This window comes from Dasypus novemcinctus, chromosome 8, assembly GCF_030445035.2.
Source record: "Dasypus novemcinctus isolate mDasNov1 chromosome 8, mDasNov1.1.hap2, whole genome shotgun sequence".
In the NCBI taxonomy this organism is placed as follows: Eukaryota; Metazoa; Chordata; class Mammalia; order Cingulata; family Dasypodidae; genus Dasypus; species Dasypus novemcinctus.
Window position 1 is genome coordinate 23561742 of NC_080680.1, and position 24673 is coordinate 23586414.

Sequence of the window (24673 nt, forward strand, 5' to 3'; positions counted from 1 at the left end):
GGAGGTACATCTCATTTTTAGTATCTCTGATCCCTTAACAAAGTTATTTTCCCCTTGTGCTACAAGTGAGATGAAGGCTGAAAAGTAGGTGAGGAAAAATGGGCTGGCGTGACTGAAAAGTAACCAGGGAACTGTGTGCTGGCCACTGTCTTTACCAGGCAGAGCTTGATTCCTTGACCTTTCTCCTGGGTATTTGGCAAGCATATCAGAGTTTTCTGTAGGGGCAGGGGTGTGGGAGGAAGAGCACAAGGGAATCATAAAGAGCTGCCAAGTAATAGATGAATTGGGGTTATTCTGTACACTCTCAGAGACCTGGGTCCACGGGCAGTGGTTCTTCCAAGGAAGCAGATGTTGGTCCAACACCAGGAAGTTCTTGCTAAGGAAGCTTTCCAAAATGCAAATGGACTGGGGGTAGGGGGTAAGGGTGGTCAAATAAATTTCCTCTACCGAGGCTGGGCTGCCTGGCAAGGATAGCCACAGGAATGCCTTCTAAGGTCCTTCCAGTGCTGTGAATTTCTCATTCTAAAAGAGATCCAGGGAATCCCTTCGGATCCATATTCAGAAGCCACCCCCCCCCCCATCTCAAGCTTTATTAAATCCAAAGCCAGAAAGGTCACTGTCTCTAAAGGAGTTCTATCCCCAAACAACTAAGGAAGCATTACATAACTTTCCAAAGTGCTTTTTGAAAAACCCCTATAGAAATGCTCTCTGGTCAAGCTGAATGGAACAAAATAATCATCATTTTTAAGATGCCACAGAATTATTTTTAGGCTTTTTCATTTGGCCATAATTACCCCATTTTGAGCAAGTGTAGAGGGAGGTGTTTTCCAAGGGACCCTTAATCTCTTCTGAAGATATCAATACTCTTTTTAAGAGGAAGTCGCCAATTGTCCACCTGAAAATTAAAACCTAGCCTTTGCTATTTTCACTCCTGGTAATCTTGCGTCTTCTGAGGGGTTATCTGGGATCTTCAAACTAAGTCAGGAAGAGAAATGGCAATGGCTTTGCTTATCCTGGGAGCATAGGAAGTCGTTTATTACAATAACTTGATATATGATTTCAAACATGGATTAGCTCATTTGAACTTGGGGACAAAACTTCTCATACATAGTGGGTAAGTGAGGAATGCACTGTTTAAGAGGGTTAGAGTGACATGCTTGAGGTCACACCCCTCTTTGGACTTATTTCTAAGCATGTCCGAGACATCAGCTTTCCACAACTGCCTGCCTCGATTTCAGATCTCATATTTCAAGTTCCTTAATGTTTACCCATCCATTCATTCATCCATTCACTCATTCAAAAATTACTGATCACCAGCTATGTGTCAGGAGCTATCCTGAGAATTAAGAACAAAAGGCACAAAATGTCTGCCTGCATAAAAATTACATTCTCGTTGTAGAAAATGGTCAATACAAAGTAAGTGAATAAAAAATTCAATATTGTCATGCAAACAAGGGCACATAGCTAGATAATCCACAGAGGTAGACGTGCTGGGAGCAGCGTGATCTGAGGGAAGACTCATGGGTGCAGGATCAGTAGCTGGTATGTGTAAGCCTCCTGTCCCTCAGGGCACTGGGGTATTTGATTTGAAGTGAATTGAAATTAGAGAAAATTTAACATTCATTTCTTCGGTCACCATATGCACAGCTCAAGTACCCACTAGCCCCCTGTGGGCATCATATTGGACAGCACAGAATACAGAAATTTCCACAACTACTCAAAGTTCTACTGGACAAGATAGAAGTTGAAAGTGTCAGAGTTATGAAGGAATCATTCAGAGAAATGGTACCCAAGGCACTTGCTCTCATTCACTGCCTTCGACTAATGATCACTGCAGGCATCTGGAGTGACTGCATCTAAAAATACCTACCTACCTACCTACATGCACACATAGATACTTGTGTGCATACATTAAGGAAAAGAAAGCACCCTGTGCTTTGTAAGAAGGATAGGCATTTTAAAAAAATAATCATCATGTTGCCTGTAGTCTCTCTTTTGGAGGATGTTATTTTATTGTAAGACATCTTTTTTTTTTTTTTTTTTTTTTTTTTTTATTAAATACACTGTAGTACAAGAGACTTTCCATGTCAGGTTGAGAGAAGCTGGTCACATGATTTACAAACAAAACTTTTTTTTTAACACTGATATTCAGGTGTCACTTCAAAATCAGCCAAGATGCAGTGGGTCTTAGTAAAGCAATGGACCTTGAAACACTGCAAAACAAGAACTGGAAAGCATCGGCACAGAGACGTCACATTAAAAGGAAAACAAATCAAATGAAAAGGTAGAGAGTTCCAAATATAGAGAGTTCCAAATACCTGGTCATGGTTTAAAGGGGAAGATATCTGCAGAGAGATACTGAAATATGAGTGTATACGGCCCGGGTATATACAAACATCTCTCCATATGCAGAAGCGAAATGTAGAGACTGTTGTGTCTCTAGGCAGATTTGGAAACAGGTAATGATCAAGGAATGCAGGGAGCAATATTTCACCATAATTTGGTCATTTGTCAAGGGATTACATATTTAAAATCCACATTTAATTCAAAGACCTTGTATTTAAATATTTCCAGCTATTTTATACATTTTTAAGCAATAGAAAGATATACAAGCTGCAAGATGTAGGCCTTTGCATTTCTTTTCATTTTCCCCAGTAACTTTTTCCTATTCAAACACTTGGCGACTAGCAGCGTTTCTTATGCTTGCTCCCGTAGCTTAAACATTCAACCAACCTTCACTCAGGATCATTTTTATTAATGCACAGACCAAAGAAATAAACTAAACACAGACCTGGCCTAAAATGCATAGACTATAAAATGACACCCCCATCTTCTCCCATTTCGTCTCCTGAGACATAGATGTTAAGATGGCAAAATAGTTGCTTGGTTGCTGTTGTGAAATTCACAGTGTTTTGCCTGCAACACATATACATTTTGTTTTTTGCTTTGCTTTGTGTTTGTGATGAATGGAGCAAATATATAAATAAATAAGTAAATAAATAAACACATAAATATGTAAATAAAGTTTAAGGAAGAAGGGAAAAGAATGCGAAAAACAGAGGATACTCAAGAACTCTTGACTTGAGCAGCAGTAATTCATTCCAGCCCTGACAACGAGAAAATACACTTTCCAGCGCTATCATATTTAACTATAAACCCCTCCCACTCCTTCTTCTTTAGAATAACATTTGAAATTCACACACAAGGGAGCACAACCTCAGAGTCTCTGCATTCCAATGATGAATTGTGAAGAAACCGCTTTAACTGCTAAGTTAACCATTTGTGGAACCGGGTCACTTGCCATTCCTCCTGTGAGATTCCTTTTAACCGTGATATATGGCCAAACCAAAGCTCAAAGTTGAAATGAAAAGTGCTCAAACTGGGAAGGAGGAAAAAAATGGTGGAGCCATCAAAAGAATTGAGGGTATATGAGTGTGAACGCAGTAACAATATTTTATTAGAAACAACTTAATGGTATTGGTATTCGAGACTGTCCAATTCGCAAAGAGAAAGGTAAAAAAGAAAAAAAAGTCCATTCCTGACCAGGGAATCCTGCTGTCATGGCAAAGGGTAGAGTTCTACACTATTGGCTGTTGCATTCAGATGCCGATGTAAGAATTCCTAAGAGTTGCTCATCTCATTTGGGGTCTTGTACTTCTCACCATTGGTCTCCCAAGACACTGGGCTCCCCAACATTCCAATTCTTACCTGGAATGCTTGGCTTCTGAATACAAGCGTAAAGGGGTCACAAGGGGCAAGGTGAGCATAATACAAATATGGAAAAAGAGAAATAAATCAGTTTTCATTTCCTGGACCTTTACATAAGGAGATCTATTTCAGTCTGCAGTTTCCTTTACAAGGAGCCAGAGAAAGGACTCAGTGTAGGGGGATGGCTTTTATTCAGTTGTTTTGGGAAGCACATTATTGTGAATATGTCTTCCACCCATGCTGTACTGCACAGAGTTGAAAAAGTGCAATGTAGTCCTACGAACATGGAGAATGGAAGCACTCATAGCAAAATGACATTAAAAAGTTTTGGTTGGTTAGCAAAATTTAAGCAAATTATTCATACTGCACCCTATTTATAATTATCTCTATTTACGATGTGCCTACAAATTTATACATAAACACATAAACACACTATGTAGGTGTGTTCATTTATGTATAAATCAAGTATTTATAACATGTATGTACATGAAAATACCACAGGTGGCGGTGATGTGAACACATACGTATAATATGAATTGTGCTACATTCCTTCAGAACATAGTTCCAGTGTTTTCTAAATAAGTCTGACTGTGACACTGGTTCTGTGAACAAGGATTTAGCTGAAGCTATGAGCATGGCTGTGTGTCATGGTATCTCAGCTGCATGTTTTCTCACATGTCTTACTTTGCCTTTCTAACTTTCTGCTTCATAACTTTATGTAACTGTGCTTTCTTTCCTGAACTGCTTGTTTCTAGGTCAGCGTTTTCTGCATCAGGTTTCTCATGGGAAGCATGGGCTAGTGTCAGAATCATGAACTTCAGAGTTGAGATACCTGGATTAAGAATCCTGGGTGCCAACAGCTAGCCTGCAGACATCTAGCACACCACTTCAAGTCTCAGTTTCCTCACCTGTAAAATGGGAGTAGTTCCGACTTTATCAGGATCAAATGCTAGGATGTGTGAAAAATGTCTGAAAAACTAGTACACAATTTATAAATGGAAATGATTGTTCTTATTCTTATGAGTCAGCCGGGGCTTGGGACGGAGAATTCGGTTTGTCACTGCTATTGTTGTTTTTATCTTATTTGATGGCAAGCCACATTCTCTGAGCATTGCATTTTAGAATAAGGATACTACTTTTCTAAAAATTAGAAGGCCATGAGAAGAAGAGGTGGCGGAGGAAGAATGATGAATATTTTAAGATATTCTGTGGTTCATTCAGCTACTTTAAGAGCAGTCTGGTATTCTTTCAATGTGAGACGTCTCTGAAATCAGTACACACTCTTGAGACAACACAGGAAATAATAATAACAACAAGCAATATAAATAACTATAAAACTTTGCACTTGCATAGAACTTTTCATTTCAAGACCTTGAGGGACTTGTCAGAAGGTAAGGTGTTTTTTTTTTTGTTTTATTTTTTTGCTTTTTTTCCTTCAGAGGAAAACACAAACTGTAATGGAATGGAATGCTCCCATCTTCTCATTTGCCTCAAACAAACCTTTCCTCTAAAACTGCACAGCCATCCTTGAATTTGAATCCCTAGAGTACTACCTACTTTGCCCTCTACTAAAGTAAAATAAATAACTTGCAGCTTCTTCCCCCAGAACAGGTGGCCAGTCACTGAGAATGACAAACCTGTGTAGCTTTTAAGGGCTTCGATGATAGAATCTAGAAGTTTTGTACAAATCTGCCTCTTCTTTACCGCTTGAAGGAGTGCCACAGTGTTTTAACAGGACCATGTTTCCTTAGTGTGATATATATGTATACACATATATCATGGAGATATGGCTTCTGTTATATTATTATACGAATTCCAGAAGGGTTTTCTTTTCACCAGCAAAGAGAACAAACAGCTCAACTCCTACCTCTCAGAGGCCAGTGCAGAACTTGGAGGGACTGCAGTTTTCCTTTTGTCCAACCTCCTCACCTGACCTCAGATACTACTGGACTTCCTTTTGTTCTCTGCTAATTTACACTTTTGAATGTTTGAGAATGGGCTTTCAAAGCCTGTAATGCAAATCAAAGTGCTCCAGTAATTAACAGACTCAAGCCAAACCTAAACAGAGCTATTGCATCTTCAGAAACAAATACAAAATAAAATGTCTTCAGATGAATGAAAACCACTCCTTTGCAATCTGGCTCATGTTATAAAGATGTCAAATTAGCAAAGTTCCCCTCACAGAGGGTAGCAAGTTTTCTTTGAGGAACAGAAAATTTTCTTCCTTGGTATAAGTGACCATTCAAATAACTGTAAATTTCTATTTGAATTTACATCCTCTTTTCGTAAAACCAATGACTATGCTAGAAGCACATCTCCAATGCTCCATCTGGGCACAGCCTCCCACTGGCATACTGTGCCTCACTTTTTATTTTTATATATATATTTTAATGGAGTGAAGGAAACAAAACAGCATACTGACAATGAAGTACACTTGGAATGAAACCACTCTCCCAACCAGAGCCCAGAGCTGGGACTTCGCCTGTGTACACTAGATGCCATTGCGTGTGATGACTTGAGGGAGGTTTCCTTCCCCCTTGGGGGTTCAATCTGCCCTCCCACAGTCCCACGGGTTCAATGTGAATGAAGACATCCAGGCTTCAGGGCCCAAACAAGTTAAAACCCATCACCACCGTACAATGCAGTGTCCCGTAATGTCAGCTAATGAGTTTCATTAGCTTCCCCTAATTATATACATTATACCTTTTATGGGTCTGCTCTACCTACCTGGGGCACAGCATCTGGAAGTCGTAGTTTCTGCACACAAGGTATTAATTGACGAAGACCATGCACAGTTTTGCTTGCACAGGTAAAAGGACAGGTGTGGGGTGCACGGTGGGTACGGGAGGAAAGTGCTGTCTGAAAGGTTTAATATAAGAGAAACTTGTCTCCATAGTTATAGCTTGCCCTAACTGTCCCAAGCCCTTGACTTTCACACCTGACCCTGAAATGGTCTCGGGACAAGAATCCACCTAGTTTTCAGCTGAACCTGCCAAAGTCTGGGGGAAATGGATAACACTTGAAAAAACAAACCAGTGTTCCCACCATGACCTGCAAAGACAGAACTGTGTCTGAGCTTATAATCCGCCATCTTGTGCCTCAAAGACGTCATCTTTCCTCGCTACTACACTATGGTTTTTCTGGTGATGGGAAAAGAATAATCCCATGGCACAGAGTTCAACAATCTTTTTACTCCTCAGAAAGGTCCCCAGGGGAAGGTGTGGAGTACATTCCTTCCAGCCAATGGTCGCTGGGTTTTTCATTAAGTAGGAACTGACGCCAGCTGATCCCAATGGTTTTCTTTGTTCCTCCCATGCTGTGGTTTATAATAAATCTTCTTTCTCTCTGTTTTTAATCTCCCATAGAAAAAGGCTTCTCAGATTGAATGCAAGTTTTCCTTCTTCCCATACACAGGCTTAAAGCCATCTAAAACCTGTAAGAACAGTAATAATTAAATAAATAAATAAATAAATAAATAGAAGTGAATCCATAGAAACTCCCGGTGTCTGTACAGCAGAAGTGACAAAGTGTAAGTCAAATATTTGTTTTCCCTTTTTTTCATCCACATCAAAGGCAGGAATACAACAAGGCATTGTTAGTTGTGGTGGGCAAACTGGAGAGTCTGCTGATATAACAAATTAGGTTTGTTAAGGCCTTTGTCTATGCAGAGTTAATAGTGATGCAGAAGCCAGATTGTTTTAAAAGAAAGGGTGAGGGCTGAGAAGCAGGGAAGAGAAAAAAAGAAACAAAACCTGGGGGACAAACCAAGGGAGATGGAAAGAGAGAAAGAGAGAATGCCAAAAAGGAGCCAATGTTGTGTCTACTTGTTGGAGAAGGAACACGTTGCTTCTCTCCGAAAGCTTCTCCGTGTCTTTATTGTTGATCCTGTCAGAGCGAAGAACAACATCTTCATGGCATCCAGCAGCAGGTGAAAGACGTTCATCCTCTTGGCCCGCCTGAGGAGGTACACTGGGAAGGGTCGGTCTGGGAGAAAGGGCCCTAGCCTAGAATATCCAGATAGACGGGAGAGGCCTTGGCCAAGTTCTGCAGGAGCGTGTGGATGCCCTTGATGTTCTTCCGCATGTGGGGCTCTCGCTGCCAGCACCCCAGCATCAGCTCGTACACCTCTTGAGGGCACGTTCGGGGTCGCTGCAGGACTCGGCCTTGAGTGATGCACTCGATCACCTGGACGGGAGAGAAAACAATGTACATAAAAATCAATGTCAGTACTAAGAGGGGCAGCGCGTGGGCTGCTTTAAAGATGTTCATTCAAGGTTTTGTTTTGATTTTCCTCTTTTCAGAAGAAAGAGAGTGATGATTTGAACGTGGTTTACATCATGCTTAATTTGACAGGCTTAGAGCCATTATTCAAGCCACTCTGATTTCATGAAACCAGTGGAGAAAAAAATTCATCTATAGGGAAGGCTCCCAAACCTCAAACTGGGATTCCCGTGGATTTCGGTTTTCAGTTTTACTGGTCTGGGACCTAACCAGAAACCCTTTTGTGTTAATGTATGGACTGACAAGGTAGCCCCAGGCTCTAAAAACGAGCCATCATTTTGGATAACGGAATTGCACAAAAGTCACACATGGGTCTAAAAACTATGTGAGATGCCTGACCAAAAAGTTGTGCCTCTGAGAGAGACACATTTGCAAAAGGGTTAGTACAGGAAAACAAAATGATGGAGTTTTTCACAGGGCATTTAAGGTTCTGGTGAAATGTGGAAAAGACGAACGACCTTGAAAGCTCACTGGACCTAACCAAAAACCTAGCCAGACAATAAAAGTACTGGGATGCTCCATCTGCTGTCAATTTATTAGATGAGCAGCACAAAGAAATCCGTCGGTCCCATCACCACACAACCACAGACGTTTCAGCAAACTGTGCTTTTATTTCTCTAAAACTCCTACGTTTAGAAAGTGACTATGCTTTGGTCACAAAATTTAGGTTCAGAGCTGGTCATTCGGGGAATTCCGCCTCCAACAAAGCCACCTGAGACCATGTCCTGGCTTCCACCCTGAGAGAAAACCCTAGATGATGGATGCTCCTTGGCCCCCAACCTTCCCGGGTCTCCATCCCTGGCCCCCTGCACACCTCGTTGTTTGATAGCTGGTACCAGGGCTGTTTGCCATATGTGAAGATCTCCCACAACACGACCCCCAGGCTCCAGACGTCACTCTCCGTAGTGAACTTCCTGTACATGATGCTCTCAGGGGGCATCCAGCGAATGGGCAACATCGTGTGGCCACCGACCTGGCAGAAAAGGGATGAGGCATCAGTCAACCCCAAAGCCAAGTCCCTACCACTGGGTGTGGGAGACTTGTTTTCCTTCCTTTATCTACATGTGTGACTTTCAATTGCTTGTGAACATATAAGGGAAATATGATTTCTTTCTACTCTCAAGCCACAGAGACAGAGGGCAAAGAATGGTCAAAATATTTCACATTGTTTGCAATTCTCTTTCTCAAAACTAGATAGGAACAGAGATGGGTGTTACTCTTGTATAAAAAACACGCACATCCATTCCTTAGGGTATGAAGATGACAGTTTTCTCATTAACAAGATCACTTGGATTGGGATAATAAATAGAGGACTCTGCATCCAAACTGACCTACTGAATGACTCTACTTCTTTGGCAGGTCCAGAGCATCCTTCTACTGTAAGGTGTCACCTGTGTGCAGTGCTGATTGGAACACCCTCCCCATAGTCCAGCAGTGGGCAGGCGGAAATTATTATTTCCATTTCACAGATGGCCCCATGAGGCTCAAGTCTTTGGACTTCAAAGAGCCCAGGTCTTTGGACTCCAAGCTCAGGATTTTCCTCTACCACAGGGTGCTTCTACTTAGCTTATTTACATAAATAGACAAATAAATCAATCAAAATTATTTTTAAAAAATGTTTATTTGATAAAAACACTGAGGCTGGGGCATCAGATAAGAACAGCATTCGCCCAGGCAAAGAGAAGACTGTTTCACAAAGGAGATTTGCCTGGGATTTCTAAACACATAAAGGAGACTTAGAAATTTCATTTTCAGGTTTGTAGCCTTTCGGAGCAGTTTAATCTTAAAACTATGAAAAGACTTCTGCACAGTAGCCCAGTGCACAGGCTGGAAGGTGCCATTCCCCAGACAGGTGAAACCCCAGCAGTGACAGGCCTGACACTGGGAATGGCAAGCTGGTGGCTTGGACTGTAGCAGGAATTCGACCTCAATTACAACTTCCAGTCCTGGAGTGCCTAGACCAATGCCACATAGAGTTTCTGCCCAATTATCTCTCTCAATATCCACCTCTGACTCATTAAAGGAAGGAAATGGACTAGCAGGACCTGAGAAATGCTCATCCACCACAGGAACTGAGGAGCTGAGAGTGTCAGAAATGTCTAATATGCTTGGTGATTTCAAAGGACGCTCTTAGCACCAAAGAAAGCCCAAGAGTGTGCAAGGAGGAGAGGTGATTTTTTTAATGTTATTCCATGCTTCTCCCTATGCCTGTAGATCTGACAAGCAGGGCCAGAAACTTGCTGGCTCAGGGCTCAGAAGCCCCCGTATCTTTGCTATTCTGCTCTCAGTAAACCAAAAGCTCATCAAGCTAAGCAGAAGCTAGATGGCTTCAACCAGCTTTAGATTTCCACACTCATTTCTTAGCAATGACAGGGGGTCTGTGATCAGTGAGCCCAGATTTCCCTCATGGACCTGCTGGAACATGCCTGGACGTAGTGAGGACACTACTGACGAGGATGGATATTCCAAATGCAACCAGGCACCTGCCAACCAGGAAATGCTGGTTGTAAATACTGAATTAGCCATGTTACCTGTCTCTGGCTGGCTGAGTTATCTGCACTGCTCACAATCCTGTAACGCCATGTGCCCAGGACTTTGGAAAAGTGAGCCTGCATATGCACAGGGGAACCCAAAGTTTTCAGATGCTTGAAGGACACCTGGGTGCCAGGCTGGAGTGATTTAACCAGGTACTAGCTGCCTACGCCCCACCAGCAAGAGGAACGGGTTGTGCAGCTATGCGTGACCAGCACTGCTTCTCCATGGAGCTGGGTGCATGGTTTCCACACGTCAGCATGCCCCTCTGTCTCCATGCCAGGAAAGGGCTGGGCAATGTGACACACCCATTTTCAAAGATGGTTAAAATCTGAAATAAAACATTTGCAATTTCTTGACATTCTCTGAACCCATGTTTGGAAAGCTCTTGATAGTTCACAAAACTTACATGCAACCCCATCTAATCTCATGAACACACCAAGAAGGACTCAGAACACACAGTGGCATCTATGCTAGTCTACAGATGATGAAATTACTTCTGGAGGTTAGGAGTTCTGCCCAAGACCACACGTCCATTAAGTGGTACAGACAGAACTGAGTTCTAGGTATTCTAACACACTGTTTTGACCACATAACCAGCATTACTGGGTACCCGCTATATGTATTGCTCTACTTAGCTGAGGGGAAAAGAGGAGGCAAAAACAAAGGAAAAATAGCCCTTGTCCCAAAGAAGTACATCTTTACCTTGCCCATTCTAACTTTTCCCCCTACCCTACTAAAAATGAGCACATCTTATCATTATTTATCACAGAATATTGCTGTGGTACAACTAGCTCAAGGGTGCCTCTTGTTGCCACTATACTTTCTCATTATATACAACAACTTCCCAAAGGGCAAAGTGACTTACACAAGTGCAACCTCTACAGCCAAGGCCATGGTTTTCTGTTTTCTCATTATGCTGTCAGAGCTGCCTTATTTGAATTTTTGTAAAAGGGTAAGTCTGTTGATCTTTCTATGGGAGTACAGGACTCAAGAGGGACATTCTTCTTTGGATAGAATGGATTACTTCTTGCAAAGAGCCTTTATACCAGAGCTATTTATAAGTTAGACACCTCGGATTTTATAGAATTTCTGAAAGACAAAAGGCTTACAAGGATAGGCAACTACATGGCAGGGAGATTTTCTGTGCAGTGTTACACGGAGTGAAAGGTCTCTGCCAAGTTCCATGTTTTTAGCAAGTATAAAGTTTCCTTTATGAAAACATTTAAGTTAGAATCCAGATTTATGATTAATATACAGTTGGTCTATGGGGGGAACAAGAGGATTAGGATAGTATGACCCACACTTTTGGGCACCGGTTTCTCAAAATATTAAGAGATCGTTCCCCCAAGATATTTCTAGGTCAAAGATGTCTAATATACTATGGCTTCTAACCCTCCCCACTTCTTGGAGATTCATAATACACAGAGACTTATCAAATCTGAGGAAACCGGGGCTGGAAATAACTGATTTAAATTTGCTCAACTTAGTGTACTTAAACTAATTTGTGTGTGAGAGAGGGAGAGACCAGGGGTGGGGGAAGAGAAAAAGAGAGACATCTCCTGGAACCAGGTAGCTGAAAACTGCTTTGGGATGTGCTAACTTGGCTTAACCAGGCTTTACCCAGGTTTAACCAGGCTTTAACCAGGCTCAACCAGGCTTTAACCAGGCTCTCCACATCTACTTGAACATTCACAGCTGCAGGGCAGTGGACAACATCCCGCTGATGACATTAGAAACTCTGGGTTCCAATGCACACTTGGCTCTTTCCAAGTTGGGTAATTTCTGTGCCTTAATTTCTCCAACTATGAAATGTGTATAATAATATATACCTCCTAGGGCTGTTATTCAGTAAATGGTCAAGCAGATAAAAGTTGTGAAAATGCTCTATAAATTTTAATGCATGAAACACTTTCAAGGTATAGCTTCTTTCTCCCTAACTTCTAATATTCTTTTTCCTCAATGGGAAATAACCATTCTGGACATATTAATGAGAAGAGTCAACACATATGACCCTCACTTTACACTGACAACTCCTCCTACGATGGCTTTAATTGTAGCATCTTCTCTACTGAATTGTTAATGGCCAAGTTCAGCCAAGCAGAGCTCCTGTTTCCTTTAAGGGGGAGTGAGGGTGGGGGTGGAGGGAAAAGATTCAAATTTTGATTTACATGTTTTCCCATCTGATCATTTATTTTATACTTGCAATCCCTTTGGCACAGATTTGTCACTTAAATTCTTTCAAGAATCCCTTCTAGGATTTCACACATGCTGTTATAAATAATGCTTTCCTTGTTCTAATGTCAAACTGGTGAGTGGTGGGAGAATCTAATAAAAGTTCAGAGAGGGTTCACAAGTTTTCTAAACCCATTTATAACATTTCTGAATATTTCTTTTGCAGCGTCTCCTCAGGATTTTGGAGTACGTTACAGAAGTAGACAAAAAAAAGTCACCGTTGTTACAAATTACTGTCACATTCCAATCAGAGTCATTTGATGGTTTCTGGACCTCACAAAATCATATGTTGTGCTGAAATAAACACAATGAGACATTTGTTTTTTATTGTTCTACTTGGCAGCTTGCCCTCACACCCTTGCTTAAATATTTTGGGGATGGAATGTGATCCAAATGGCTCAGTAAGACAATTAGGGGTCAGGAATTCTCCTTTTGACTGCCCCAAATGCCACAGTGCTGAAAGAGGTACTCCAACCATCATGTTGGGTAAAGCCACTTGCTGTCTTCTAAACATACCAGACTGATCTGATACAAGATGTGGAAATGTAGTTAACTGGGGAGTTGACTTGGACAATTTCTGTTTTCCTCAAACCAAGAGACTTGGTTCTAGTTCCTTCTGGGCTCTCAACTAGCTTGGGTAAGTCACCTTAGCTCTGGTTTATCTCTTTATTGGTGAAATGCAAAGGGTCAGCCATTAGTCACTTCTAGCACAAAACTGAGTGGTTCTGCAATCACCCACACAGAACAACCATCCACCATAAAAACAGTACCTCAGGTTGACAAAGAATTTTCATGAAATTCTCAAAGAATTTTCATGCAATTCTCTCATTTGAACCCAACAATTGCATTCTGGAGTAGACATTGGCTTACCCACATATTACAATCTAGAGAGTTTGAATAGTTTCCCAAAAGTCTCACACAGAATGCGCCCCTCCCCTGCAACTGGAAATCTTACGTTTTTTCTGGTGGCTTACTCTGCATTTCTGTCCTCTCCAGTCTCCAACACATGTCCTTGCTCAGTCAGTGAGCCTAGCTGTGGCTCCTCACCCAGGCCAAACTTACCCCTCCTAATTACTTCTCAAAGGTCTCTTAAAGGTAAGCTCCAGTTCCACAATCTGCTCAGTGACTGTCCTAAGCACCAGGAAAGCCCAGTGCCCTTAGTGCAGCTCTGGTAACAGGGCAGGCACTCCCTTCTTTTACTAATGGGTCACATGCCTCCAGAAGGTTGGATGCTAATGACTTATGGCTGGCAGGGGATGAGGTGGCCATTAGTAAACGTATCATATCTTAGAAGCAGGCATCTTGTGATAGCTGATACTTGGGGAGGAATTCCTAATTGTGTTCTTTCAAAAGAGATGAGAGTTCACTACCTCCCAATCTATCCTCCAGTAATGTCTCTAAACTCTTGGTAAGTCCAAGTCTTAGGCTAGGTGGCTAGAAACAGTCTTGATTATCTGATGCTACAAATAAGAACCAATGGATGAAATTCCTAACTCCTTAAAATTCAACCAGAATACTGGGACTCGGCTAGCCTAGAAGAGCTCTTTAAATTTGTACAGGAAATCTCATGCTTTGAGTTGACAATTGTACACTGGCAGGGCAAATGTCCACTGTGCAGACCTGGTATTAATCCATCCAGGGCTGAAGTCTAGGGAGATGTCATAATTCATGAGGGCACATTGTTCTCAAGATGATGACTACTATTCTGTATTCTCTGAGGCTGGAGAAAAAGGGAGAGAGACTAAAGGAGGACGTTAAACTAGGAAACAAAGGATGGGGCTCCCACGAGGCTATTAATCTTAACTTAGTTAAATTGAGGAAGCTAAACAGAACAATGCCTGTAGCCCACAGACAGAAAGAAATTCCTTAGCATCAGAAGTAAATCAAGTTACAGAAATTGGGAAACGGACTTGGCCCAGTGGATAGGGCGTCCGTCTACCACATGGAGGTCCGTGGTTCAAACCCCGGGCCTCCTTGACCCGTGTGGAGCTGGCCCATGCGCAGTGCTGATGCGCGCAAGGAGTGCCGAGCCACGCAGGGGTGTCCCCCCGGTAAGGGAGCCCCATGCGCAAGGAGTGCGCCCCGTAAGGAGAGCCGCCCAGCGTGAAAGAAAGTGCAGCCTGCTCAGGAATGGCGCCACCCACACTTCCCGTGCCGCTGACGACAACAGAAGCGGACAAAGAAACAAGATGCAGCAAATAGACACAGAGAACAGACAACTGGGGGAAGGGGGACAATTAAATAAATAAATCTTAAAAAAAAAAAGTTACAGAAATTAATGTATCCTGTTTTTAAAACATATCAACCAAAGAATAGTTCATTTAGCTCTTAATGTTTGTTCCGTGATACCTGATAATTTTTTTCAGTGATAAGTACAAGCAGATCTGCTTTTAAAACAAAAACAACCTGTGTTTTAGTTAAAATACCTAGAGCCTGATAGTTCTTGAAAACTACCTGTTTGAATGGGATTTCAGGACAATAAATCCCAGAGAAATGCTAAAAGATCTTTATTGATATTGTCTAGCACCAGAAATCAATGCTTTATTATTTTTAAATCAAAGCAGAGACATCAGATTAGTTCTGTTACTAATGTTTATTTCTTCCCCCCAAAATTAAAAGTACATACTCTTTGGGCCACTAGGTTGTAAACTGTGAACATTTCCTTGTGGCTCAGCAAACTATGATTTCTTTCTCTACCATCAGAAAACTAGGATTTAGGGAAGTTAAAGAACTTGCTGAGCAACTGGAAGTATGAATTGGTGACCAACAGTATTTAAGATAGCTCTCCATTCTCCACTAACCATTCGAGGAGTCTAGGATTTCTTGTTTTGTTTTTCTTTTTTTGCAGTTATCCAAAGCATCTTCATCCCTGGTATAAGTTAATGAAGAGTCCTCGAGTCATTTTCCAAGTGAGATGGGAGACGAGAGAGTTGACACACTCAGTTCTCCTTCTCCCGTTTAGCTTTTTGTAAAATGTGCCCACCCTTGCGCCTTCCTGACCTTCTCCTCTCATTTCCTACCAGCCTCCATTCTTCTCCAGGTTCCCTATAAATGGTCCATTTCCTTCTTCCCTCTTTCTCAAATCTGGTCTCAAATCTCACTTGTTCAGTCCCATATCAAATATGAAATGATGCGTTTAGCCTTGTCCGATTCTTCTTTCCCCAAATGACTCCTCCCTGACTCACTGTCTCTCCGTGGTGAAGCCTGGACTCTCTTCAAAGATGAGAGGCTCAAGGGTGGGCAGGAACCTCTCTACAGACCCACAGTAAAGGCCTGGCTGACTGTGTAACTGCTGGTGATTTAAAAGCGAATGATGCTAATCTGGGACCTTCTAAACTGAGCTAGCAAAGACCAATGATGCCTGGGAGGCCACTTTCAGCTTGTGGTATTTACTCGTTGAGTGAGTGATAACTTGTTTGGAAGCCAAACATTTTACTCCCTTAGAAACCTGCAGGCCAAAGGGTAAGCCCCATTAAGAGATGATTAGTTGTCAGAGGCTTCTGGTGGCATTAAATATTGAAGGGGCTCCTAGACCTCCTTATCACACCCTCTGCCAGATTCCTTTGTTTCAGCAGTTTCTCCTGATCTGTCCCTTAAAAATTCATGAAAGCTGTAAACTTTAAGGAATGGCTAGACCTTACTTACTTATTTATTATGTGTTGCGTCTGTAATATGAGGTTACAAAAGGAGAGAAAAACAATTTACATTCTTCCCCTTGGAGAACCTGGAACCATTGTGGTCAGTCTGTGGGCAGTGTTATGGCCCCATCCAGGAAGATGAGGGTTATCCTATTATAAAGAGTGATGGTGCTTGGGGGCGTGCAGCTCCTTAACCAGGGTGAAGCTTCAGGGCCAGCAAGTCAGCCCTTCCTGATTTGCCTCATGCTACTGAATGGACCATCTTCTCTCTCACACTGGGAATTGATGATTGCAATGCCATGAAGTAGCTGTTAATGACAGCCTAGAGAAATCTTTCATTGTCTTTTACCCTTTACAATAACAATCTGGACATAGTGATCAGGGTTATGACAATAACTTCAAGGCCAAGTATTTTGGGACGACTCAATGAAATGGTGTGCTAGACTTTATTCCTAATGAGATTTCATAATTAAATCTCACATTCTCATGATTAAATTTCTGTCCCAGCAGAACGTGAATGATCATTGGTTTTGAAGGGAAAGGTAATGGAATTATCACTATCTTCCTACACTTGAATTCCAAGTGAGCAGGATAAGGCAAACTTAAGGCAAAGTTTCCACTGAGAATTCCTATTGCCCTTACTGTGTTGTGAAATAGTAATAAGAGGAATAATAGTAATATGACAATAATATCTCATGTTAGTACAACACTTTTTTCTTTTTCATAGCATTTCATAGCATTTCTATGATAACCTACCTCAAAAGATGATTGTGGGGACTGGAGGACTTGATATGAAGAAAACTCTTTAAAAAAGAAGCTATACTCAAAAGTCTGATGAGATACCATTGTATGATGCTATTCATATGACATTCTTGAAAAGGCAAAACTATTGGGAGTGGGAGGAGGGTGTGACTCAGATGGGTATGAGAGAATTGGGGAGGTGATGGAGACCCTCTGTGACCTGATTGTGGTGGCAGTTGCATGGCTGTATCAAAATTCATACGGCTGTGTACTAAAAAGAGTGAATATGCTGTATGTATATTTTACCTCAATGAACCCAATCTTAAAAATAAATAAATGAAGCTCTGAGAACAATGTCTGGCTCATAGTAAAGGGTGATGTTATGGACTGAATCATGGCCCCTGACAAAGACATGCTCAAGTCTTAAACCCCAGTCCTGTGGATGTGGACTCATTTGTAAAGAGGATCTTTGACGATGGGATTAGTTAAGAGGAGGACAATCTGAATCAGCGCAGACCTTACTCCAATATGACTGGAGTCCTTATAAGCTGAGGAAATATGCACACGTTAGAAAGAGGAGACAGAGAGAGAGACAGCCATTAACGGAGGCAGAGGCTAAGTGACCAATTGCTGGCAAGCCACCCAGAAAGCTACTGGCTTCAGAAAAAGCATGCCCTGCAATACCTTATTTTGGACTTCTTGCCCCCAAAGCAGAAGGATAATAAATTTCTGTTGTTTAAGCCAATCAGACCATCATATTTATTACAGCAGCCCTGGTACATGAGGACAGGGGATGAAGATTAGCGTTGTTGCTATTCTAAGCATTTCATTTTCCAATTATCCTGTGTGAGTGTAGGTCAGGCAGGTCCTTTTGTCAAAATTGAAGAGATGAGGAATCTCCAGTCCCGGGAGGTAAAGCCACCTGCCTAAGACCACACAGCTAGGAAGGGGTGGACTCTGCACCAAGACTCAGCTCTCCAAATGCTTGACCTTCTTTCCATTTTACCTTAAGCCTGACCTACAGTCAGAAGCAGGGTGGGAAAGGCTCTCCTTCCAGTACCAGTGAAGCAAGAACAGCCCTGGATGCTAGGTGGGAGACTGTGGTCCAGAATCAAAATCTGTAGTCCTTGGTCAGAATCTTCAGGTCCCCACAGGAAGGGTCAACCCCCGTTCCCTTCTCTCCCCACATACCCCATTGTCAGCTAATTTGAGAGGTTAGCAAATGCTTAAACTGGCCCCTTGTTCCACAGCAGCTTCCTCCCCGCCTTCAGATTCAATTAATTTCTAATGTAAACCTTAGGGCAATCTATGGGGTAACTCAGGGGACCTTGGAACTCCCTGATGAGGTGTAGATGAAGGCAGAATGGCTTCCTGAACTCCATATTGCCTGAGTTATATTCCTCCCAGGGCCCTACGTCCTCCCGGATCCCACTGCTGCAGGACGCAGGGCCTTGGTGCTGATGCGCCGCATACAATTTAAAGAGCTAAGGAGCCTTGGCAGTAGATATAGTTTCTCCTTATTCTCCAATTGACTCCACTCGGGCAAGTGAGACTTGCTCTGATCACACCGATATTTAAGAATCACATTTGGATCTAGAAACAACAATTCTTCATTTTAAGAATAAAGTGCAATTAGACACTAGGGAGCAGCTCTCTCTTGCTCTGATTCGCAATCCTCCCTCCCCCTGCCCCAGTACTCTTAGCAATCTTCATGGGGAGTTTCCATCATGGATCAATGGAAGGAAGAAGCCTTTGCAAAGTACTAATACGGCATGCTGCCTGGTGTGGGATGGCTGTGCTTGTAAATCACTCGGCAATGGGAAGTTTACATTCCGAGGGCATACATTTTATCAAGCTGCCATTTTTTAATGTTCCATGTTACTGAGCTCTTTATGGCCTTCTGAGCATTATGGGTTTTAACCCAAAAGACAGCTGACTTCTTAGCACTTGAGGCCAAAGCATTGCATCCTTTTATGGTGAAAAGGCACCAAGACGGACAAGGTACTAGGCAAAGGCAACCAGGAGAGCAGGAGCAAGATATGGTCGTTGTCTATGTTCAGGTGACTGCATTATGTCAGTTTAGTTCCAATATTCATAGGTGAAATTGTTCCTATGGAAGGAACTCGGGAAGCTAGTTTTTAGAAGAGGAAGGAACCAGTGGTTTGTCAACATAACAGGGAAAAAAGTAAAAGCTTCTCTTTATTTGAAACAGCACTCTCTACACCAGCAGTGGCTCCTGAGTGCATTATGTCCAGTAAGTGGAGAGGTTGGGTTGCTGGGTGGGTACTACACATCTGTCCCACTATTAACCCCAGAGTGTTGGTTAACACTAAAGACCCTGCTGGAATATACTTTCCACCATTAACCTGAGATTAAGACTCCATATACTATAGCCAGTTATATAACGAGCAAGGTCCACTCTCTCTTTCCAGCTGTGGAAATTCATTCTGATACAGAAACTAGTGTCTTCTATAAACATGAGTATCAGGATAACAGAGAAGCCCCTTTCTTCAAGGAGCTCCAAAGGCCTCCTGGCATCATTATGTCCTTTTTCTGCTATTCCTGTGATATATATAACATGTAGGGACTGTGGCCTTGGATATAGAGGACTTCTTATGATGATGGTAAGAGTTACTAAGTAATGTAAGAAAATTAGGTCTCAATCACTGGACACCTACTTTGCAGCCATGCTCTGTGCTAAGGATATTATCCATATGTAAAATTCATTTTTCTCTTACTTTTCAGATATGCCAACAGATGAAATGTACTGATAGAAAGTATATGTATCACAAGAAGGAGGAACTCAGTTTCTGACCAGCGACTTTTCTGTGCTGTCTGGTGGGTGCTCGCAGTTCAGTGTATGGAAAACCAATGTGGCACTGCCCTGTGTTTTTCAAAAACCCTGTGTTTTTCAAAGTACCCCCAAAGAAATTAAAAGCCGATGGGGGAGGGTCACAATTGAGCTCATGTATGGGAGTCTAGGTAAAGGTTTTTATTGAAAATAAAGAAATTTTAACCTCCTATATGTCATCTTTAACATCCCATGTAACTGTTGCCTTAGGCTCCATAATATGTTATGAAAAGTAACATTTTCTTTCCAGTCATTTATTAAGATTGTGACTTTATAAACATGTGTCATGTTTATCTCATAGCTTTATGGGTCTCTGGTCTGGGTACCCCATCTTGTACCAAAGATCTACCCAGACTCCTGTTTGAGAAGCAGTGATGGCCTTTGGAGTGGACAGACTTTTTTTTCTCATCCAGCTCAGCCACTTAGTAATTAGGTAAACTCAAATAAATTACTTAATGATTTACTTAGAATTTTTCCTTCTCATCTAAGTGGGAATAAAACCTACTTCCCAGTGCCCACTTAGAAACTTAAATCAAGCTAAATCCTAGATGAGGTCCTTCACATGGAGAACAACCATGGAGGCCAGAACTAAACAAACGGAGAAAAGAAACATTCAGGCAAAATCTTGAGTTACCAGTACAACCCTGCACCAAGATTCACTGACAGTCCTGCCCACTGCACAATCCCAAGAAGCACCGTTCACACCGGACTTGATGCAAATGGCCTTCCCTGGAGTTGTACAATACAATAAGCCAAGTCAAAACCCCAGGTTTTCAGTTCCAGTGCTTATAGTGTCTCTCTGTGTGACTTTGGTCAAGTCACTGCACCCTCTCCACCACAGGTTTTTCATTTACAGACTGGGAACAATCATACTTAGTGTATCTTAACTGGGAGGCTCAAGTGAGTTAGCTAACATCGTGTCACTTAAGTGGTAACACCCCATGCATTTGTAATATAGCATTCATGTTTCAGTCTGCTAAGCTGCCGGAATGCAATATACTAGATATGGATTGACTTTTACCATGGGGATTTATTAACTTATAAGCTTACAGTACTGAGGCTGTGAAAATGTCAAAATCAGGGCTTCATCAGGTGATGATTCTCTCTGCAAAGACCAGCTGCCAGTGATCCTGGACTCCTCTTTCATGTGGCAAAGCACACGGTGAACTCTGCTGGTCTCTCCCTTCTTTTCTGGGTTTTGTTGCTCTCACCCTCTAGGCTTGCTCAGCCTTTATCTCTCAGCTCCTGTCGCTTTCTCTCTGTTCCTGTGGCTTTCTCTCTCTCAGGTTTTGTTGATTTCAGCTTCTTGTTCTTGTGGCTTTTTCTCTTTCTCCCTGTTTTCATCTGGTTTATAAAGACAATTAAGACCCACCCAGTGGGTCATGCCCTACTGAAGTAATCTAATCAAAATTGTCCCACCCATAAGAGGTTTATACCCACAGGAATGGATTAGCCCTAAGGACATGATTTTCTGGGGTGGATAAATACCTCACACTACCACAATTAGTCTTGCTTGTTTTCACATATCTTTGTTTTATTTTATTGTATTCAGTTAGTGCTATGTGCACTGTGGGAAAACCAAAGTGAATGAACAATGCTCCTTGCCCTCTGGAGCTAATTCTAAGACCCTAATGCAAGGCAGAAGATTGATAGTATAGTGTGAAGATATGGCTGTGGCTCAAATGGTCCCAACACTGATGCAGTTTGAGCCACTCCTTAGTCTAGTGATACTATGGGCTCTTTCCACTAAGAGGTCAGTATCATGAGGTCACACATTTGCGAGTCTATCCAGAGGATCTCTTGGAGGGTGACTGGAAATTAGCTCTTGGGAGACAGCAGGAGAGAACATTTTCAAGGAAAGGTATTTTCTGTGCAACATCCAAAGATCCTCAGTGACGTTTCCTATGAAGAAGGAATTGGCCACAATCACCCAACAGAGGCTGCAATGGAGGTGGGCCCTCTTTCAGTCAGTTTGCATTTGGCTTAGTGGCTAAAGTTCACAATCTACTATGGTTTATTACAGGCCTACCACGTGCTAGAAGCTTTGAGTATATTATTTCATTTGCATAGAATAGAGGCAGTGGCTTAACTACAGAGGGGTTTTACTTTTCTCACAAGTTCTGAAGTAGGCAGTCAAGGGCTGGCGAAACACTTTAAAAAGTCCTTCTCATGTCGCCCTTTTTTTTTTTTTTTTTTTTTTAATTACATTAAAAAAAATATATGAGGTCCCATTCAACCCCACCGCCCCCGCCCCCCACTCCCCCCACAGCAACACTCTCTCCCATCATCGTGATACATCCACTGCACCTGGTAAGTTCATCTCTGAGCATCACTGCACCCCATAGTCAATGGCCCACACCATAGCCCAGACTCCCCCACGTTCCATCCAGTGGGCCCCGGGGGGATCCACAGTGTCCCGCAATTGTCCGTGAAGCACTATCCAGGACAACTCCACGTCCCGAAAACGCCTCCACATCTCATCTCTTCCCCCCGCTCCCCACACCCAGCAGCCCCCATGACTACCATTCCCACACCCATTCCACACCTTCTCCGTGGACATTGGACTGGCTGTGTCCACTGCACACCCATGTCAAGTGAGGGCCTAGATTCCACTTGGGTACTGGATGCACTCCCCCCGCTTCTAGTTGTAGACACTCTAGGCTCCATGTTGTGGTGGCCGACCCTCTCCAACTCCATGCCAGCCGAGTGGAGTAAGTCCAATAAGTCAAAGTGTAGGAGCTGAAGTCTGCCGAGGCCCCGGGCCTGGGCGTCACATTATCAGTCCAGAGATTCAAATCCCTTACATATATCTTAAACCCAGCACCAACTACAATTCCAACAAAGTAGCATGCAAGTCTTGTGAAAAGAGACCCCCTCTGAGTCCATTTCCATCACGCAGAAACACCAGCTCCAAAGAAGGGCCATCTGTCATGGCAGTGAACCCCTTCTGCCATGACCATAGAACCCGTGGGTCTCCCCATCCCTCAAAAGAACCAATACCTGGGGCTGCATCCACCCTATCTGTCTCCTAGACTCTGTTCAGTTGTACATAGGGCTATTCCTTCTGACAACCTCCAGACTCTTTTTTAGAGACTCACAGCCTTATAATCTCATTTCTCCTTTCCATTTCCCCCTTACATTAGGTCAAACCGCTTCCCGAAGTCATGTTATTATATGCAGATAGGTATATTCTGCTGTTCCGCATTGAATCTTTAATTCAAGGTCATTTTCTAGTTGCTTCTTCAGCTGGTATGTGGTAGTGATCCCTCGGTGCCAGGGAGGCTCATCCCCGGGTGTCGTGTCCCACGCTGGGGGGAATGCATCACATCTACACGCTGAGTTTGGCTGTGAGAGTGGCCACATTTGAGTAACATGAAGGCTGTCAGGAGGAAACCCCCAGGCACAATGCTACTCTAGGCCTTGTTCTTATTGCAGGTGCATAGGCTCAAAAGTGTAGCCATTAGTATCAAGAGCCCACTGTTGGGCCCTCCTTCCTTCCTGGTTCTTGCCGTTGCACCTGGAGGATTGCCGCTGCTCTCCCAGGGCCCACAACAGTGACCCCCCGGCCAGGAGCCCAGTACCCCCCCAGCTGTTGTTTTTAATTGTTTCCACTATGAGTATATATAGACATTACCATATACCCTGGGCATATGCCCTGTATAACTCCCTGTCAACCATATATATCCTGTCAATAACATCCCATATCAGTATTCCTCCGCTGCCCTTGTTGAACCACTCTGTGATCCAAAACTTCCCGTAAAGTGAATCCCAACATAATGTCAGCTTCAGAAGAGTCTTAGATCACCAAAATTCATATATACAATATACAGTATTTCCCCAGATCCACCATAAAACCTTTTCCCTTCCACAGCAATAATCTTTTAACTTATTCATATCATATTTCCTGAAACTGATGTACAGATTCTGAAACTATAGTTTTCAAACAAAGTAACATTTGTGCTTACTATGTGGTCCATACTTTAGGTTGTACAGTTTTCTAAATTTTTTAGTTATCCTATGTTTTGTCTTATGGTTTTCATTATTAGTCTGTCGTCCCCTATATGTTTTTGGTGTAATATTAGCTGTTTTATATTCATCCTCGTGTACTCTCACATAACTCCTCTTTTGCCCCCTTATTTACCTTTGTTCCATCCATTGCACGTCCATTTTCCCCTCCCCTTAGGGCCCACAACGCCTGCCAATCTAATGCCCTGGGAGCCGTCCTTTCTCACGAGAGATACAGTTCTCTCTATTCAACGGCATTAGTCTTCCCCAGGATATGGGTCCACCCCACCCAATGGTAGAACCCACCTTGGCAAAATGAGCCTTCAGCTATTCCCTCCGGAGTCCTCCCGCATCAGACCATACCCCCTGAGCATCCTAACCAGGTAACCCTCCTACTTATACTTTGATACGTTTTACTCAGCATTTAGTTCTCAATGAACTTCTGGCACTCTCCCATGTTTGTATGTTGCCCCTCCCTCCCACCTATTTCTTGGACCATATTTCATGTCGCCCTTTAAAGGGCATCTGAAATCTGCCCACAACTTTCCACCTCCATTTGATCCCTGTAGGCCAATCATTTCCCCTCTTTGGTCTCCCTGTATCTAGTCTTACTTTTGTATAATCCATTGTCCATTCAACAGTCAGAACAATTGTCTTAAAATACTAGTTGAATCACATTTTT

At 42.6% G+C, this 24673-nt stretch overlaps 1 protein-coding gene across 7 annotated transcripts in view; it reads right to left on the reverse strand.

The window, feature by feature from the left end:
* Positions 1-1993: 1993 nt before the first annotated feature.
* The window catches only part of NTRK2 (neurotrophic receptor tyrosine kinase 2), a 365415-nt gene continuing 342735 nt past the window's right edge, over positions 1994-24673 (reverse strand). For all 7 annotated transcript variants that reach the window (XM_071216654.1, XM_071216653.1, XM_071216656.1 and 4 more), the window contains 2 exons: positions 8804-8962; positions 1994-7893 (listed from right to left, as the gene is read on the reverse strand). In XM_071216654.1, coding sequence (XP_071072755.1) covers positions 7708-7893; positions 8804-8962 — 345 coding nt within the window. In that variant the 3' untranslated portion in view covers positions 1994-7707. The remainder of the gene's footprint in view (positions 7894-8803; positions 8963-24673) is intronic.